The sequence below is a fragment of the Anguilla anguilla genome, chromosome 14 (assembly GCF_013347855.1).
Source record: "Anguilla anguilla isolate fAngAng1 chromosome 14, fAngAng1.pri, whole genome shotgun sequence".
In the NCBI taxonomy this organism is placed as follows: Eukaryota; Metazoa; Chordata; class Actinopteri; order Anguilliformes; family Anguillidae; genus Anguilla; species Anguilla anguilla.
The window spans coordinates 10,956,544-10,975,574 of NC_049214.1; the positions used below are offsets into that span (position 1 = coordinate 10,956,544).

Below are 19,031 nucleotides of genomic sequence, written 5' to 3' on the forward strand. Positions count from 1 at the left end.
TACGTCGACCTGGAGCCTAAAGTAGTCTAATTTTCGCTGTCAAGTATCGATCAGTCGTACCACTGTTTAAAGAAACAATTAGGCTCAAGCTTCATAAGGTGACTGAAGTAATATTTTGTGACAAATTCGTGAAGAACCTATCGAATGTATACGGCTTAATTAAAGGCATAAATGAATGAAGCACGTTGTTTGCCTTTCACTGCCCCCTGCGGTCAGCCCGCGTAACAAGTGTGCAAGGCGCTTTCGTTTGAGACACGACAATTAACCATTTCAGCCAGCTTTTTCCAAGGTCATAGATTTTGAACAACCACCGAATTAGCGTTCACATCCCAGGGAAGTCAAGCAAATGGGGAATTCCATAGCGTCATGCACTTGTCACATGAAACATGAAACTGGTGTACTAATGGAGCAAAAAAAAAAAGTTTCCGAAACTTTTTGGCCTATCGAATCTACATCCGTAGATTGTACGCATAGCCTACACGTTGCAGAAGTATTTATAATATTCCTGATCAACTAATTTTTTTAGACAAATCCTTAAATATCCTTATAAGTAATACTATAACTAATGTAGTTACCCAATACAAATTACACAGGAAGCAGCAAGTACAAATTCACTTTGATTTTACTGAGACATATACTATTTTATGGAATTATGAATGAATCATGAAGAGTTATGAATGTTATGTTTGAATAGTCTGCCATGCGAGACCAGGCTTTTCCATTTGCACAATAAAGGGGTGTGGCACCTTAAATCTATTTGCAATTCATTTGGGGGTTATATGGTTGCTTAGGAACGTGATTGTGCCAGTTGCCACACTTGTTCCACATATCAAAGGGATATTTAAGTCAGGACCTGAATGACCAATAGGGGACCGGATTCTGGGCTTATGGTGGAAAATTGCACAATATCGAGTTCTTTGTGATTTATATATAACCATAGGTTATATGCAGTCATCATTTTTTGTAGTTGTTGTTGTTGCAGTTTGCCCTTTGGAGGCTAAAATTTAAATGTAAAAAATGTGGCCATGTTGGGTGTGGCAAAATAAGACAGAACTCTGAAATTTCCCAGCTTCTCTGAAAGTCACCAGACCTTTTTATTTAAGTATTTTAAAAAGTTTTATTTAAATAAACTACTACAACAATATACAAGTCCCAGGTGCAAAACACATAGGGAACAAGAAAGAGGCCAAGAAGAACAATATGTCCCCACTATTTTGGCTTTGAAGTAAAGTTCCAGGAATGCTTTTCAGTTTTGATTCCAATGCAACAAATAAAACTGATTCAACAAATAAATGGATACTGCAGGTATTAACAGAATGGCTTTATTCAACAATAGACAAATGGCTCCACCTAGTGCATAAATTGCAGAATGACAGCAAGGCAATCATGACAGAAATCCTGTATCAGTATTCACAACTCACTCATTAATCTTATGTGCAACAATTCAAAAGTCCATTATTTCAATTTTCTTCATAATTCCACACAAGGAAATTGGTTCACTTCATGTAAAAATGTCCTTTGGCAGTTACAGGTCATAGGATAAATACTGTAAATATCCTCAGATACCAGCTTGCCAATAATAAATTCCCATTTTATATTTTGTTATATAAATATCTATATTATTATATTTTGTTATATTTTATAAATGACAATCCCCCATCTCACAAAAATATAACAACATATTTTGTCCATGGCTGGTTTCCTTAAGCCAGGACTTTAAGATAAACAACGCCCATGACACTGGAATTCTTCACTGTTGATTTTAGGCAACACAGTGTTTGATTTAGATAATTTAATACTACACATGTTAGGAACTTGATTCTCCGATATTACATTCTCACTTGCCCAACTGAAGGTACAAATGTAATGAAGGCATTGAAATTTAATATAAAAACATTCAGCAATCTTTTTCAGTTTCTATACGGGTGTTAAAACAGCATCAACAGCAGACTGTCATACACGGATATCTCATGATGGCTAAACACTGACCATCATCTTTTGGTGAAAAGAATGTAAATATTAAACCAAGGGAAATAACTGCATGGAGAGACCAATAATTTATCAATCCTCATTGTTAAGGACATCCACTTAGCATGTCCTTTGGATGTCCAACCAAAAACTTTACCGTGGTTTAAGAGAACTATATTTAGCGTCCTCAAAGAGGACAAGCCCAACAATGATTTTGGACAGAGGATGTTTTGAACTTAAAGAGGCCACAGCTTGCAGGACCTGAAAACAACTGTAAAACAAAACTGTAAAGCAATTCCTAAAAGCCAGGAAGAGTCATTTCAGCTCTATCATTAAATGATGAGGAGGATGTCATTGTAGCTTCCAGGCCAGGTGGAGTCAAAGGTTTCATTTGTGGAGGAAATCCACACCCTGACTCCTACAAGAAAGTCTCTTGTATCCCATAATCTCAGTGCGAGAACATTACCAATCTTAACATCAATCTGGGTGAATTTACATTCATGAGACAAATTCTGTAAGAACTGGGAAACCATCATGAACCCTTAGACGCGAGTTTAACCCCACGTTGTGGACAGTCATTTCTTCAGCACTGGAACAAAACTGACAGAACTTTCTGCATTGCAAAAGATTCCAGGGTAACAACCCAACAAATACATTTACAACAAACATATTAAATATAAATATTATAAATATGTAATATTATCTATTAAGTGTTTGAGTGGTCCCGGTCAGTGGGAGTTGATAGTGCTTTCTGATTGGACCAGCCCTTTGCACTGGAAGAAGGCATCCTGGCATGGCTCACGACCTAGGAAGCTCTTCAGCATGTCTGCACCATCCACCGACCCCCCCACCTCCAGTATTACCTTCCTGTATTCCAGTCCCACCTATGGAAGCAAATGTACACATCAAGATATTCCAGCGATATTATTCGAGCATGGTCACTTTCGGTTTAAGGTAAAGGTATACATAAAAATATTACCTTATTATAATACAATATAATACAGTGCATTTTGTTTAACTGACTCAATGGGTAAAAAATCAAATGATTACCCATTGAGTCAGTTAAACAAAAGAAACATCTTGTGAGCATTTTTCATATTTATATCTGTGTTATTTTTATCATGTATATGCATGTATGTGTATGCGTCCATATACATGATAAAAATAAACACAGATATAAATATTAAAAACGAACATTGTGGAGCTCATTGTATAAGGTGGTGGGTGTGGTGGTTCCAGCAATAATCAAATAACAAAAAAAGCAAGCTATATTAGTGTTCCTTGCAAATCGCACACATGGAACAAAACAATCAGACCTTATGGCATAAATGATTTTAATGACAAAGACTACAAACTTGCATTTCCAGTAAGACTGACAAGCTCTGTGAGTGGCAAAGAGCCTACCGTACCACAATCTAGTCAGTACTCCATCCTGTTTAGGGGGAAAACGTCAACCTGATCAGGGCAGGATGATTCTAAGAATGGCCAAGATGAAGGCCTTACCTTCGGGTTCATGATTCCCTCCTTCCGGAATCTACTGAAGAAGATGTCCATGGAGAACACCTCGCTCCACAGGTAGCTGTAGTACTGCCCATCGTATCCCCCAGCCAGGTGGCTGAAGCTTGCAGTCATGTTTGTGCCTGGAGAGTAAAGTAGTCACAGTATGGTGACAACACCGTCCAAGGGATCATCACAGTAAAGTTATTTTCCATTCAAGAGGCTAAGGTCTCCCCCGGACTGATTAATGAGTGATTCATACAGCTAATGTACCTTACACTAAGAGTTCTGGTGCTTTAGCCATTATTGTACACACAACCAACTCGAATGACTAACACAAAATTAAACACGAACAAGAATAGTCAGAACACAAATGAGTGTGCTGTTACTGGCAGCACAAATACGTGTTGTTTTAAAGAGGGACATTTATAATCACTGGGTGATATAATCACTGGGTTGACAACTTGATGAAATGGCAAAAGTAGATGATGTGCTGTCAGGATAAACTGTCAGCTGAATATAAATATAATAATAAGTATTCTCACTGCTAAACCATTAGAACTCTCCTACACTAAGCAGAGCACTCAAAATGCACTCCAATATTTTGCTAATGGTCGTAAGTGTTATTGGTCAGTGGTATCTGATCTCTTGGGAGCCGGTGATGTTGAAAAAGGGAAACAAAACAGCAACTCTTTTGTGTGCAGTTGTGTGACACTAAAGTCTGAGCTTGGGTTGCAGGGCCAATTCCTGATGTGGCACCAATGTAGTACGCACGTATTTTAAGTTACTTCTGAAAAATATCCAGCAGTACGAATTTAATTTGATGTGTAAAAAGGTCAGATATGTTAGTTGCCCTGGAAAAATGGGTCTATTTTACATAGACTTCACATCGCTTAATATATTTTGAATATATTTTAGATTATAGTATTAAGTAATGTGAATCCTATTTACAGTGTTCTAATTGGTCTGTGTGCAGAGATCCTTTCAGTTTATATAGTACTGGCAACTGAGGACATCACAAGCAAATTTTAAACTCATTAACAACAGCGTGATTAAACACGTATGCTGAAAATAACCGTGCTGTCCGGCAATGCTAAATGACTGATTTATTTTTCCATCAATTTAACAAGCTCTGCTCTTCTAAGTTCATTATAACACTGGCAAGTTAACATATATTGCATAGTCCTTCATTCTGGCATTTCATATAACTGATTGGGTCTCGTTTTACAGGGTCAGTGAAGGGTCTAAAATGAGGGAGTGGTCAGAGGTGCAGCTCTCTGACCCGTAACTGGACAGGGATGGACAGGCTGTGGAATGTTGTCTGGCCTGGTTATCGGGGCTCTTGCTCACCTGGAGTTGCCGGGATTCCCAGTATTTCTCTGGAGTGTTTGGCGAACTCCTCCGCCGTGTCGGCGCTGGACTTGGTGTGGAGGGCCTGGTCCACTTTACTGAGCACAACCTGACGCAAGTTCATGAGGCCTGCGCGAGTCAAAGGGGCGGGCGGTTAGTAGCCTAGCAACAGAGGACTTCAACAGCGTCACAAATGTAAGGCGTGCACCACGGGGAATAAATGTGAAAACAATCGCAGCCTCCAGCTAGATAATGGTTACGGTGGCAAAATTCCAAAAACTCCCAATGCTTTATGCATTTAGACATACACCACTAGAGAAAATACTGGTCTGAGACTGTGATAAAGCAGGAAAACAGGATGGTGTTTCCGAACAGAGCAGTTTGATCTGCTTAGCGGAGTGACACAGTAAACAAACAAGAGCTTTGGTGCAATCCGATATTCTGCCCGGGTAAGGAGCAGTGGAGCCCGGCCTTGCGCTGGGACAGGCGATCGGGCGGACCTGTGTTGGCCACCCTGGAGGCGATGAGCTTGTCCAGCAGGTCGTCCGGGATGGGGCTCCCGTCCCTGTAGTGGCGGGACATCCTGCGCAGGGGCTCCTTCTCCCAAACCCAGTTCTCCAGCATCTGGGACGGCACCTCCACGAAGTCCGTCTCCACCAGAGTCCCGCTGAACTCCACAAAGTTTGTCTGCATGGGGTCAAAGGTCGCACCGCATGAGCATGCAAACCAGAGCTGATCAGCCAGAGAGCTTCAGAGGGTCACCTCGCAGAGCATCGCGCATGCGTTTCAGGACCGCCAGTCCTGGAGGGTATCGGCTGGTTTCTGGTGTGCTACAGCACTAGCGAGCCACCGATTGGCTGCGGGGCAGAAACCCCGCCCCGCGCAGTGAGAGACGCGAGCGTGCGGAGCGGCTCCAGCGCTAGCGGGGCGGCGTACCCTGGAGCAGATCTCGTGCATGACGTGGCCGAACTCGTGGAAGAAGGTCTCCACCTCGTGGTGCTGCAGGAGCGAGGGCCAGCTGGCCGTGGGCTTGGTGAAGTTGGCCACCATGGCCGCCACGGGCAGCACGCGCTTCCCATCGGGCCCCAGGCAGGACGGCTGGAGCCCAAAGCAGGCCGCGTGGCCGTACTTCCCCACCCTGAAAGACAGCGGCGTTCAGCCTTCGCCTGAGGAACCCAGCGAACCCCCCACTGCCCGGCAAAGCCTTCTGAACCAGAAACCACCCAGAGCTGGGCGATATACTGCGAAGATCAGCTTCAAATGCAATAACTATCATCACCACGTGGTGTATTGCCTTTCTCTTTGTCTTTTTTTCTTTAATGATACCTGATGTGGCAGTAAACATCCAAACCTCAGAGGCCGTGTGAAATACTGCTGAAGTTTAAATGTTCACTACCAGATCAGGTATAATTAAACAGCATCAGGTATAATGGCGGCGATGGGACCGACGATCGTTACTGCATTTGATAATTATCACTGCGGCTTAAGAACGCCGCTGACCAGCCTGGCCTGCACTGGCACGTCACCTGGGATGCAGGTCCATGTAGAACTGGCCGATCTCCTCCCCCGACGCGGCGTCCTGCGCGGAGTAGAGGCTGACGCCGGGGTGCCAGACGTGGGCGTGGTCCACCTTCTGGAAGGAGAGGCCCAGCAGGTCCTGGTAGATGCTGAGCAGCCCCTCTGTCACCACCTCCAGGGGAAAGTACTCGATCAGCTTGTCCTTGTCCACCGCAAACTTCACCTGCTCCACCTGGTTCATGTAGTAGGGCACGTCCCAGGCGTGTATCTGCCCGTCAAACTCGAAGCCCCGCCTCTTGCTCTCCTTCCTCTTCAGGTGCAGGACGTACTTCCTCTCCTGCTCGCCCACTGGCTTCAGCTTCTCGTAGAACTTATCTGCGCACACAGAATCCATTTTCTGCAATGTTTCAATGGGGCGGGTTTTGGAATTCTAACCAAGTGTCAGTCAATGCAGTGATACCTCCATGGCTTTTCATTGTTACTGCCAGCTGTCCTGTACACTGGAGTTTGCTTTTGCATACTGTTCAGAGGATGTACCTGCTATTTATTTATTCATTCAAATCTCAGTTCCAGGCTTACAGTATACGTGTCATATTTATACAGCTTGATAACATGAAAATGAAAAGCTGCTTAAAAGAAATCTGAAACTGCAATTTCAGTCTTTTGAAGGTTTAAAGAGAGCTGGTCTGCACTCACAGTTGTGAACACAAGCTGCTCTACTGCCACTAGATGGCATTTGGCATCAGCATTCTGTCAGAACTACTAACAGCTGACCTTTGAAAAGCAGGTACTGCGCCTTAAATGACATAAAATGACCTTGAAAAAATCCTGCCAAACGAACACTGGAATATGAAACTCCCAACGGGCCAGAGAACAGTATCAGTGTGTGCTGGCGAGAGTGCAGGACATGTAATCCAAGTGCACAGGACAGCAAGCCAAGGAACACGGCTCTCTCGAGAGAGCTCGGGGGCTGCCCAATGAGCAGGCTCCCAAGAACCCTGCCACAAAGGTCCCGAAGACACAGTCCCACAGTCACGGTGACCACACACGAGCTAAAAGGATAACGGGAGAACAAACCTCAACAGGAGGCCACCCCACAGACTTAGCCCGCCGCTTCCAAAAGGTCTCAGGTTAAAATTAAACTTTCAGATCCATGGGGGGGGGGGGGGGGTGGAAGCTTACCGAGAAATTGCGCCACGTTGCGCGCGTTCTTGGCCATGTTCATTTCCAGCACGTAGTCGGCGTGGCTGCGGAAGCCCAGCAGATTGGCCACCTTGGCCCGCAGCGTGATCAGGCGCTCCAGGATGGCCGTGTTCACCTGCGGGGACGAGGGGAAACGGCACGCTCCTTACGGTCCGTCTGCCGCAGCGACTCGTGAATGAAAGCGCAGCTCGCACATCGGACCCTTTACAGCCACTGAGCTACTGAGTATAAAGAGCCACGAAGAATTCGGCCCAACTGGAGACTGTCCATCCAAGAGCAGGCCCATCTCATCACTGCCACAGGCAATAAAACTGCGCAGCCAGCTGGTGACTGACCAGAGGGATCATTACAGGAAACACTATGGCCAGTTCTGCAGGGCTCAGTATCACAGTCGGGCTGAGTGATGTAGCAGGAAGTGCCCCCCCCCGTTCCTTGTTCGGGGTGGTGATGCTCACCTCTTTACACCTGCTCTGGAAGGCTGCCTCCATCTTCCTCCTGGTCTCCAGGACGTGGCACCTCTTCATCAGGGGGTAGTAATGGGGGTACTCCAGGGTCACTTTGTACCGGCCGTCCTCCAGCCGCTCCAGACTGTGTATGTAGCTCTCCGCCAGGCCACCTCAGGGGGCCAACCGGCAAAAGCACCACAGACAGGATCAAGACAGGCAGTGGTCTCTTAAACAACTTTAAACAATCACCAGTTCTTCTTTATTTCTAAATCTGGAATGCCCAATCATGACCACAGGCCAGTCCGATCGCTGCAACACCCTGCTACACCACAGGAGGGCGCACACTTGCATACACATCTTCCAAAATGCATGCAGGCAGCCTCTGCTATTCTTTTCCCCCCGTGATCTGTTGGCTGAGCTGCACAATCGTTACACCAGCGGGCTGCGCAGCTCCAGCAGCTGCTGGAGGAAGACGGCAGTGTGTCCCAGTCCCAATGACTGGAGCAACTGCTAATGTGCAATCCTGCATAGCCAAGCTCTCCATCCCCAGCTAAAGTCGTGTCTGATTAAGTATCGCCACAGTCGACATAGGCATGGTCAAGATTTGATCACACCTGAATTGGAACTTGTCACAGCGATGACAGCAAATATCTTAGCTGAACGCACCATGAAGGAGACTGCAGATAGAGTTCTGTTAACATGGCTAGAATAGGGCCTATGTTTCTATTCCAGTCTGTTTCCTTAATTCTCCCAAATATTCAGCGACATGTGAGGCATCCTTACCTAGTTCATCCTCAGTGAAGAGGAGGAAAGTGTTTTCTTCGTTCAGATTCTTGTTGAAGTCGATTGAAAGTTCACTTATCAGCTTGCGAGTAGATTTGATCTCCTGAGGAGTACAAATGAATAGCACACTGTAAATGTGTACACACAGCAGAGCCCTCAAAGCCCTCTTTGTAGCATTCAGTCTAAAAAGAGTACTTGAAAAAAGTTCAACACAAAAAGGAAAAAAAAAAGTCTGGGCCTGCAATCCACTCTTTTTATCATAAATATACAACACAGGCAATATCAACCAAGATCATAATGCCAAATGCTAAACTAAATCACATGATCACATATCCATGTTCCAGTTCCACATAGCACCAGACTATGCAGTAATGACATCTTGTTTGCACTGACATACTAGCCGAGCGGGGGTCCATGCACACAGTACCTCCTGTATGTCTTTGGACAAGTGCAGTCCGTTTCTCTTCCCCAGCTTGATGTATCTCTCCGAAAACCGCTTGGCCTCGGGCTTCAAGTCCTTCAGCTGCTTCTCCTAATAAAGAAGCCGTAAAATCAGGCAACTGTGCAGGAGCGGGAAATGAAAGCCGGCAGCCCGATCCGATGCTTCACAGCGGCAGCCTTTTGTGGCTGACGGCTATGCAGCACTGCCAGCAGGAATTGGAATGTTGCAGCACTGACAAACAATCTCAGCATATCCACAGCAATCCACTAAAGATAATGAAGAAAACAGGAGCATCCTTGGAATGAAGCACCCCTCTTAAGAGATTTAATTCCTCATATTACTGTGCAACTGTGTGTGTTTGTGTACGGGTGCTGCATGAGCTGAGAATGAGTTAGCCAAGATATTTTGAGTGCACACGTGCAAGAGTTTGTGTATAATTGTGTGTGTCTATTTACATGTGTGTCTGTTTGTGAACTTCTGCAGATAAGTGTGGATATGTTTGTACCTGTGTGTGTCTGGGTGAGAATGTGCATGCTAAATGCTTAATTGATTGTGTACAAAAACAAGTACTTTTTGGTGTTGTGCATTTTTATTTTTTTTTTGTTTCATTGTGCTTCATCGAAAATTTTCTCCCAACTGATTTTAGACAGACCCAATCCGAAGTTACAGTGGGAAAGGTGTATTTCCAGTTTTTTATTTGTGTGTGCGCGCGTATGTTTTTAGTGTACAATGCGTATATGTTTTCTGTGCGTGTTTTTACTGTGTGATGTGTATGTGTGTGCGTATAGTGCGTGTTTGTCTAGTGTGTGATGTGTACGGATGTGCATATATTGTGTGTGTTTTTAGTGTGTGATGTGTGTGTATAGTGTGCGTTTGTTTAGTGTGTGTATGTTTTAAGTGTGTGATGTGTGTGTGTGTATAGTGTGTGTTTGTTTAGTGTGTGATGTGTATGTGTGTGTGTATAGTGTGTGTATGTTTTTAGTGTGATTTGTATGTGTGTGTGTGTTTGTTTAGTGTGTGATGTATGTGTGTATAGAGTGTGTTTGTTTAGTGTGTGATGTGTGTGTGTGTATAGTGTGTGTTTGTTTAGTGTGCTATACCCCTCTGCCCTGCCCAGCCTTGCTGCTGAGGTCACAGGCCTGTCTGGACCCAAACTGCTCACAGCTTCCAGGCCCAGTGAGTCAGTGAGTCTTCACTTTTATGAAATAACACCATCATGCACCTGGTGAAAGCTCATTTACAAGAGCAATAAACACCCCCAAATGCCACAGTCTGACCTCTGTATTTTCCATCCGTGTTTTAAACACGGAACAGGGACTTGAAGCACAAAGCCAAGAGCAGGGCAGGGCCTCATCGCCTGCCATGTAATCGCACCACATACGTGACAGTATGTGATTCTTGTTTACTTTTGCCAACATCCAAAACAAACTAACAAGTCTCCTCTGAACACAATTCCAATGCGGTCATATAACCACACGCATGCAGCCAGCCCTGGGTTCACCTACAGGGATCTTTTTTATCACCATTTCATGTATGCAGTCAGATAATTGCGACTATATTTTGCACATGGCATGCATTCAGTCTTACGCTGCAGCTGCCAAGACGAGCTGACACGTCTAGAATTAGCCGCTGCCCTCCGGTGGCCTTGCATGAGTCCGTACAGCTGCATAAATGCCAAGTGGTCTGGATGCCTCTGAACACAGTTTATCACACTCAGTGTGTCTTCGCTAAGCTGCCCTGACAGAAAACACAGTAAATGTGGCTCAAGTGATACGCCGAGTGTGAAGATTGCTAGTGCAGCACACGGGCGTAAGCAGGAGATGGCCTCGCTTAGGGCGAATCCTCGGGGCCCTCACGTCCGTATCATGAAGTACATCCCGGAACATCGGTGAACCTGGACGGAGGCCACCGCTCACGTTGCGCACACACTCATCTACAGATGAACCTTGCATATTAAAACTATTTCTGATTACGGTGTTAAATGGAGGTCTGCCTATTTTTTGCTCGCCTGAATTTGTTTCGTAGTCACTTCCCGTTAAAACACCCAATTCCCACAATACAACTTGTCCGTGAAAACAGCAGGTGACGGCCGTTTCGCCGGGAGAAAAGTGGTCATTTAGGGAGCGTTATCAAGAATTCTACTTCAGCTGCGCTTCACGCCAGAAATTAGCGCAAATTACTTAGCCAGCCCCGAATGTCCTGCCACTGTAAAACGTTGCCATTAGAATATCCATTACAAAGGGCACACTGGCAAGTACATTCAGGGGACACATTAACACATTTATCTAAGCACCATTTGCAATTTAGAGTATTAGCAAATTATAGCCAGCAGAAGTACATCTGCAGAGCAAGTCTTCGGATTACACTGAACTTTAAATGGAGACCAAAGGGATTTTGCTTTCCCCTCTTAGCTCTACGAGGTACGAGGCAGACATCCGATGTACCCGGTGTACCTGCAAGGCAATGACCCGGTGAAAGACATCAGCCCTCATGCTCATCTCCACGTCAAACTCGGACAGCTTCTTGTCGGCGTCGGTGCTTGCAGAGCGCACTTCTTTGCAGGGGGAGACATACTGAGGGAAGTCCAGCATGTGCCTGCATACTGGAAAAAAAAAAACATGGAAATTTAAAAACAGGAAATGTGAGAACAGAACACTGGAACATACTCTATCCTACACAGCATTAATGCTATGGCCTATGCTACTGTTATTAGACAGATTCATAGAACCGTAATGTGGTTCAGTCCATGTTAAGCTGTGGTGTAAAATCTGATACTGTGTACTGCTGTAACGAAATCTGCAGCAAGAAAAACATTCAGTATTACTGAGATATACTAAGAGTTCATCAGACTCACTAAAAGCAAAAATAAAAATGCTTGCGCTTTCAGACATTTATGAGGTCATAAAAAATTAAATTACTTAAAAATAATTAAATTAGTACTTATATTTAACGTTCACTTATTCATATTAAAAGGTCTGGTTCCCTCACATCCTATTTTAAACAACCTCTGTGGTTATCCATCTAGCCTTATCTAACCTTTGTGTTACCAAATTGGGATCAAACCCAAGCCCCTAGTGCAGCAAGTACAGGCCCAACCACAATACCAGCATGTGTTCTGTGACGGGAGAAGGAAGCAGGAGACTTGCATGCTGGGAAATATGACGTTCACATGCGGTCACCCTGTATGACACAGCAGGACCCCTGGCTGGGGTTTCCTGCCAGTTCATTAAGTTTGGCCAGAGGCAGATCAGGGCATTAATGGCACTCTGCAAGCCAACAAAACACAACGACTGTACATGTTCATTCATAAATTTGTTCCCATGATACCATAGTGTCAACCCTGGAATGGACTGTACTAGCTCCTGGAGAAACTTTAACAGAGTACAAGCCAGGAGCTCCACTGGGCCACCTCAGCGATAGCTTATCACACCCAGGTGATGGGTAAAGTGGAGTGGATAACAGAACACCCAATAGAGGTACAACATGTCTATCCTATTGCCCCCAACTGGAGGCCAAAGGCACCCTCTTCAGCAAGACATGAGCTGGGTGAACAAGAACACACGCCCCACCAGAAGCCAAACTTTGCCAAAATATGTGGGGCAGAACTGAGCTGAAATAGGGACCGTACCCTCCAGCGGTGGCCCTTGGCAGGTAAAGTAGTACCATGTCCAAAAGCTAGCGTAGCCCTACAGTGACTGTTCAGCAAGGGCAGCTACCTTGCAGTTCCTAAATAGAAAAAGATGAGCAGCTCCTTTCTCACAGTGGCTGTTCCATAGCATCAGCATCTACAGGCATTCTGGCTCACATTTTGGATGGTGGCCAGGCCTGGAAACTGGCCATATTAACAAAAAATGGTCGACCTGGCAGCCACCCTGGAAGGCAATGCGCAACGAGCGCTCTTTGACGTGGGCTCAAACGAGCCCCCCATGGCAGAATCTTCACAGCTATCAGATGTCAGTATACACTGGAAACTGAGTCCAAACTGTGGCTACACTGCCCGCTTAACAGCAGGACACATCCTTATGAGGATTTTCCGGCCAGTCGGGCCAACAAAGATCCACGCACTGGACCCATCGACAGCCGGGCCCAGAATGCTCTCCTGCATAACCTTGAGTCTGTTCCAATTCATCAGGATGTCAGCCGGACTAACCCAGCTTCCCTCAGTGAGGACCTGCAGTAGCAGTGGATCAGGGTCATCCTCATTGGCGTTTCTGAACTGACTTCCATACCCCATCCTATTTGGGTGGCAACTGAGTCACCCCTGCTAACCCCATTGGTGTTAGGAAACAACAGCAGCTGGGACCAGCTGGGGACCACTTCACCTGAGCTGATCCACTTTCCAAAAGTGAAGTCCATTTGACGGCGGGCAAAGCACTAAGCTGAAATCCATCTGCTGCCGACTGTCCAATGCATCACCCTCGGGGATGATGGCTCCGCTATCAGCCCGCTCAGGCTAGGGATGCTGCCCAGCCGCATTCCGCCAGATTCCACCAAGACAAAAATAGAGAGGATTACTGGGCAGAAAGCAGGTATGCACGGACAGCAGACTCAGGATCGAAGGCCTGGGCAACTGCAGCTTTCAGCAGCGAACATTAGCTGGCAGATATCTGAAACAGCTGCATCCTTGGCCAAGGTGGCTCGACTCTCATTGACAAGGCTGCATCAGCTCAATCCGTGAAAGACTAATGGGGTCAATGGCAACATCACCAGAGGAGGTACAGCACACCTGGCATGCAAAAGAAGTGCACGGAGAGCTGTCAGGAGGGGTAGCTGGGAGGGCCACGGGCAGGGGAGAAAGTACAACCGCGGGCTCCGTTCAACAACAAAGGCTGTATGTGTACAAACCTGACGCAGACGAAGGCTCATACCCTCACGCTCATACTGATAAGGCCCTGAACCACCAGTTTGTGCATAGGATTAAAATGGTACAGGAATGGCAAAATGTTAGTCCCTTAACTTAAATTGTTAGGAGTTCAGTAATTAATTTTTTTTTTTTTTTTCAAATAGGGTGAGAGAGAAACTCTCAGACTGCCCCTTCATTTTCCCATCACATGTGAGTAAATAAAAAAGTGGCAAAAAATAAACTGTTGCCATGGGTTACAGTGTTTGGTGTAGCCAAGAGAAATGTTACGTGGGTTTTGTGTTCATATTTAAGCAATGAACATACATCCATGACCCCTTAGAGGACTGCTCCTGTAGTCCTGTCTTAGGTGTAGATCATTTCTCTTAAGTACTCAATTTATTCCTTTAGCAAAAGAACCAAATTACCATTCATCTGTCCGTAACTATAACCGTGGAGCCACTGGCTAAGCAGTACAAAGCAGAACACTGAACACAATGTGATGACATACCAGTGTATTCTAGTTTTGCATCCGCCAGGGCTTTCAATGTGTTTTCATAAGAGATCTTCTCCAGTTCCAGTGCCCCAATGCTGTCATAGGTCTGCTTCACTCTCTGGATCAGCTTCTCTGTCTGGGATTTGATCTGATCAGGAGTGAGATCCCATCTCAGATTGTTCCCGTTACCAGCTGACTGTGAGCAGTTCTTAGCAGGGAGCTCAATTCCATTTTGAAGGGTCATTTTCAGCCTTAGTCTGGAACAAGAGGCTCTGAAATTCAGATTATATACATGAAGAAATGTAAGTAACAGCTCAGGTGGAGGACAATAACTCACACTAAGGCTTTATCCTAACCTGCATGCTCTTAAGTCATTCTTGAATTCAATGGATTAGCGTAGTCGCTGACTTCAAATACACTCAGTTACAGTATCTCTTCTGTGCATGGGGTGACATAAGGACAAAATGCTTCCCCCTCCCCTAACGCTAGAATGGATCCCGTGGGCATTAAAGCACTAATGATCCCATGTGAGACACTGCTGTTGCACCCTTGAGGAAAGCGCTGTACCTAAATTACCCTAGTATGAACACTACAGTATAAATAGGCTGAGGAAAAAAGCAAGCTATCTTGTTCACTTGCCCATATGTTAAGAGTACCTCTGGTGTACTTATAACGCGCTGTGTCCAAAAACAAGGGCAGCAATCCCAGAGCATTTCACTGGTATTGCTCAACTAAATTCCAGTATAGTTCGTACTTAAGTTCAACACAAAATACAGTGATCCAACATAGTCTTGATATCGTGCTAAACCTAGACACATGTCTTTTTGAAACATATACATATACTGTGTAGCCACAGCAATGTTCAGTGTGGGATCTCTTACAATTGAAGCATTATTGTATGATGGGGAGGTAGGCTAACTCAATTCAAGTAGAAAATGAAATGTTCTAGAAATAATATATGACTTCTATAGTGTTATAGCTCCTGCAAACACCTTCTGACAGGATGCAACATAACCCTATAGGCCTATATGAAATTTAACACCAATACAATATCAAGAATACCGATATCAGTTTAACAAAAATGATGAAACCATTGAAACCATTCTTTATTTTTTACTTGCTCTATGTTGACTTAGAAATGCTTGGTGGAGGGACAATCACCAGAAGTTCAACAACATCTAGATATAATTAGAAGTTCTTAAATTATAACATCTAATCATATTTTCACACATTAAGACACAAGCATGACACGTTTGCAGGAGTTGTTACATTAACAGGAGGCGTATAGTCTCTGAAAAGACTCTGGTTTCACATGAAATAACTCATCTGAGTGTATATCAGCAGGTCTCTGACATCTGACATTAAAGAAATACACCAAGGACCACACATTTAACCCAGGAATGCCCAAGCTTCTCCACTAATGATCCAGGAGCTGAGAGGCATAAGGCGCTGTCACTCTGAAAACACCCCCTGAACTGTGATCACACACAAGGCCAGTGTCAGAACAACACAGGTTATGCCACTGTTTCACATATCAGACACACATGCTGGTGGTGCATCATTTAAAGCCTTAACTCTTGCCAGCAGTTCCATTTTATGACAATTAATCATCTTATTGGAGATCAATGATTTGATCATAGCGATAAAACTACAAACATGTCCTCTTTCAACAACATTCTTTACAATTCAGAGTTCAAGAAACACTGCAGCAGCTTTTTGAATTCTGTGATAATAACCACAAAAGAAAGTATTAAGAACTAGCTTTGTTCACACTGTACACCCAACCAGAACATTGCAACCTGTTTTTCCCAGCTTGGTGTCATTGCACAGACATCTGCTGGCAGTCAGTTCCATGAATTTTACAAAATTCCATAAAATGGCAGCAATCTTACATGTGGTGTAATGCAATTGAATGCAATGTAACAAGCACTGCATTTCTATAAGAGCAATTCCTTTCCACATGAAGTGAATGCACTCTAGTGAACTAGATAAAAAGCACATAATCTGTGCTACAGTCAAATTAAACACAGAAACACATTAAACAGAAAATGGGCAAAACTATCACATTTATCTAGCTGGACAGGGAGGTTTGACTCTTTAGTTATGAGGAAACTACAATTAGTGCAGAGATAAATGACTTAAATTGGGTGTTTTCATTTCCTAAACTAAAGCATACCATTAAAGAAAGACAATTTCATTACATTGTTGGCTTTCACATTATACCAAAATATAAAATGAATTCAACTAATCAAACTATGTAATCTCACCATCACATAAACAAGCTGGATACTAGTTTGTTGCCATTTCCATCTGACACCAAAAGACTGAACAAAAGCATTACATTCCATTACACTACACTTATAGTACTCTTTTTGATAACATATGAAATGGACAGAGTTTAGGGTAAAATGACTGCATAGCATCCCAAACACTGTATAATTATTACACAAATGGCTAACACATCAAGGTGAAACTCTGTACCTTTTTTGGGGCCTTTTCTTCAAGCAGTGAACAAATATATTGCCTACATATTTTGAGATACATACAGAATAATCCTGATGTATTATACTTCATATGTGATTCTAATTTCTAATACACCTTATATGCAATTTGGTAATTTTTTATATATAAAAGAAAGAGCCCGATATTTTCCATTTTAAGCTTATTAAACCGGTTTCCCCATTTACCTAAAAGGCGAGCCTTTATCGCCGACTAAAACCTACCTAGCTCGTTACAAGTCCAATTTGCATAATCATTTCAGTGTCACAAAATGTACTCTCAAAAACAGGTGTGTTAAAAACATATAACCAGTCATTTTTTAACATACCTCCATGTCTAATTACATTACATTACATAACATAATTAAAGACAACACATTAAGTGCGACTTCCAACACAGTCTGCGTTAAGTCTCCCTATGTAACACAAAAGTGACAAAAATGTGTTGAAAGTAACACAAACGTAGTAAAGTGTGTTGGATATTAACTCATCCTTTTTGAGAGTATAATCTACTCCAGAATCCAAACTCGAGATGCTTAAAGACAAAATCAAGTCAGGGATTAAAAGTGACTACCCAGTAGGCTACAGTTACAGGACAAAATTCAATTGTGCTTGAAGACAGGTAAAAAGATTCACACTACAACGAATTCCTATCGGGAATTTGTATAGATCAAATGCGAATTGAAGTGGAATGAGCTTCAAAATGCCACCGATTTGTACAACATTTGTAGTTAAATGAACTATCAAGGAAAACTGTGTTAAATTTCTTACTACGAACGACGACACATCGATATAGGCTTCAGCAGTCGTAATGTATGACAATAACCAATAAAGTACAGTAGGCTACACACACGGTAACACCACGCAACGTCAGTGTGAACATGAGAGCTGTTATCCCTTTAAAGCAATTCATAAATTCTGTAAATTACCTTTTCCAGGTGACAAGTACCGGACAACGTCTGACTTCGTAATACGCTTAACTTCACCTACAGTCACTAATCTAAAAGTGGGTGAGAAGTAGCCAACGACGCACACTGCAGATAGCAAAACTGCGCTTGCTCCATGATGCAAAAGTCACAGATGGCCACTTTAAACTCAATATTTGCAAACTAGCCAAGTATACTCCCAGAAATAACCTTTACACGGAAGCATTGCTATTTTTGTTTTTATTCTTAAGAGGATACACTGAGCGTTTGTTTCAAATGTCGCTACAGAATCTTAACATCTAAAAACCAGACGAAATCTTAAATGTACAACTTTCACACAAATGTTTAGACAACGATATTCTACAGAGAAATACGTTGCAGCTAAGTGGCATCATATCATAAAACCCGCTAGAACAACATCGCATTCTTCTTGTATAAACACAATAAATTCCTCAAGTTTATAGCCAAAGCCGAGAAATTCGATCCAGTGACGGTGCACGTGTTGCGCGCGTTTCCTTTGCTAACTGGTTACACTGTCGGGACTGCCACTGAGCGCACACAATAACTCAAGAGTCACCTACTTCTAAATTCTTATGCGCACAGTTAGCAAAGTTATCACTAACCTTTCCAACGAGTCAAAATTGTCCTAGGCTGCCGAGGGTATAGCAAGCTAGTTGTGAGTATCTTGCAAACTAAACTGTTCATTCACTCCCACATCAACGCGTATTTTCTTTGGAAAGCTCTCCGGTTTCACAGGTTGTATGGTATGGTTATATACGCCACAAGTCATGATTCATGCCTTTGGTTAATTTTAGTCCCCCACTTAGATATGACGAACAGACAGTCACACATTTAGCTGGATAGCTAGATTGTGAATTCGTGATACAGCTAACGAGCCAGAAACACAATCAGGAAATGTTAATACCTGCTAATCCTTCGAAACACTGAAATGCTCAAGGAAAACATTGTACAGCAAACATTAATAATGCAACGATGTGGGAAACTGGTCGATTTAAATCACCCAAATTTGCAATAAACAAAACAGCTTCGTAGTCCAACTTAAA

The 19,031-nt window shown here is 43.6% G+C and overlaps 1 protein-coding gene across 3 annotated transcripts; it reads right to left on the reverse strand.

Annotated features, from left to right (window-relative positions):
• Positions 1-1,306: 1,306 nt before the first annotated feature.
• On the reverse strand, positions 1,307-19,031 carry nln (neurolysin (metallopeptidase M3 family)). Of its 3 annotated transcripts, none has more exons than XM_035390856.1 (13): positions 18,893-19,031; positions 14,559-14,815; positions 11,661-11,809; positions 9,193-9,297; positions 8,766-8,868; positions 7,992-8,152; positions 7,516-7,651; positions 6,342-6,708; positions 5,752-5,953; positions 5,316-5,502; positions 4,816-4,944; positions 3,472-3,608; positions 1,307-2,852 (listed from the first exon to the last, which is right to left on the reverse strand). In XM_035390856.1, exons 1-13 carry the CDS (start codon positions 18,931-18,933, stop codon positions 2,697-2,699), a joined length of 2,130 nt encoding a protein of 709 aa, XP_035246747.1. In that variant the 5' UTR covers positions 18,934-19,031; the 3' UTR covers positions 1,307-2,696. The 3 variants fall into 3 exon arrangements, with proteins under 3 accessions (XP_035246747.1, XP_035246749.1, XP_035246748.1); XM_035390858.1 differs by lacking the exon at positions 18,893-19,031 and adding an exon at positions 18,591-18,836; XM_035390857.1 differs by lacking the exon at positions 18,893-19,031 and adding an exon at positions 17,971-18,113.

Coding starts and splice junctions, on each gene's coding strand:
- nln (XM_035390856.1), bottom strand. CDS start 18,933: ATGTTTTCCTTGAGCATTTCAGTGTTTCGAAGGATTAGCAG. Junction 8,153..8,765: donor CTTCACTGAGGATGAACTAG/GTAAGGATGCCT, acceptor TGGCCCCCTGAG/GTGGCCTGGCGGAGAGCTAC. Junction 2,853..3,471: donor AGGGAATCATGAACCCGAAG/GTAAGGCCTTCA, acceptor TTGCTTCCATAG/GTGGGACTGGAATACAGGAA.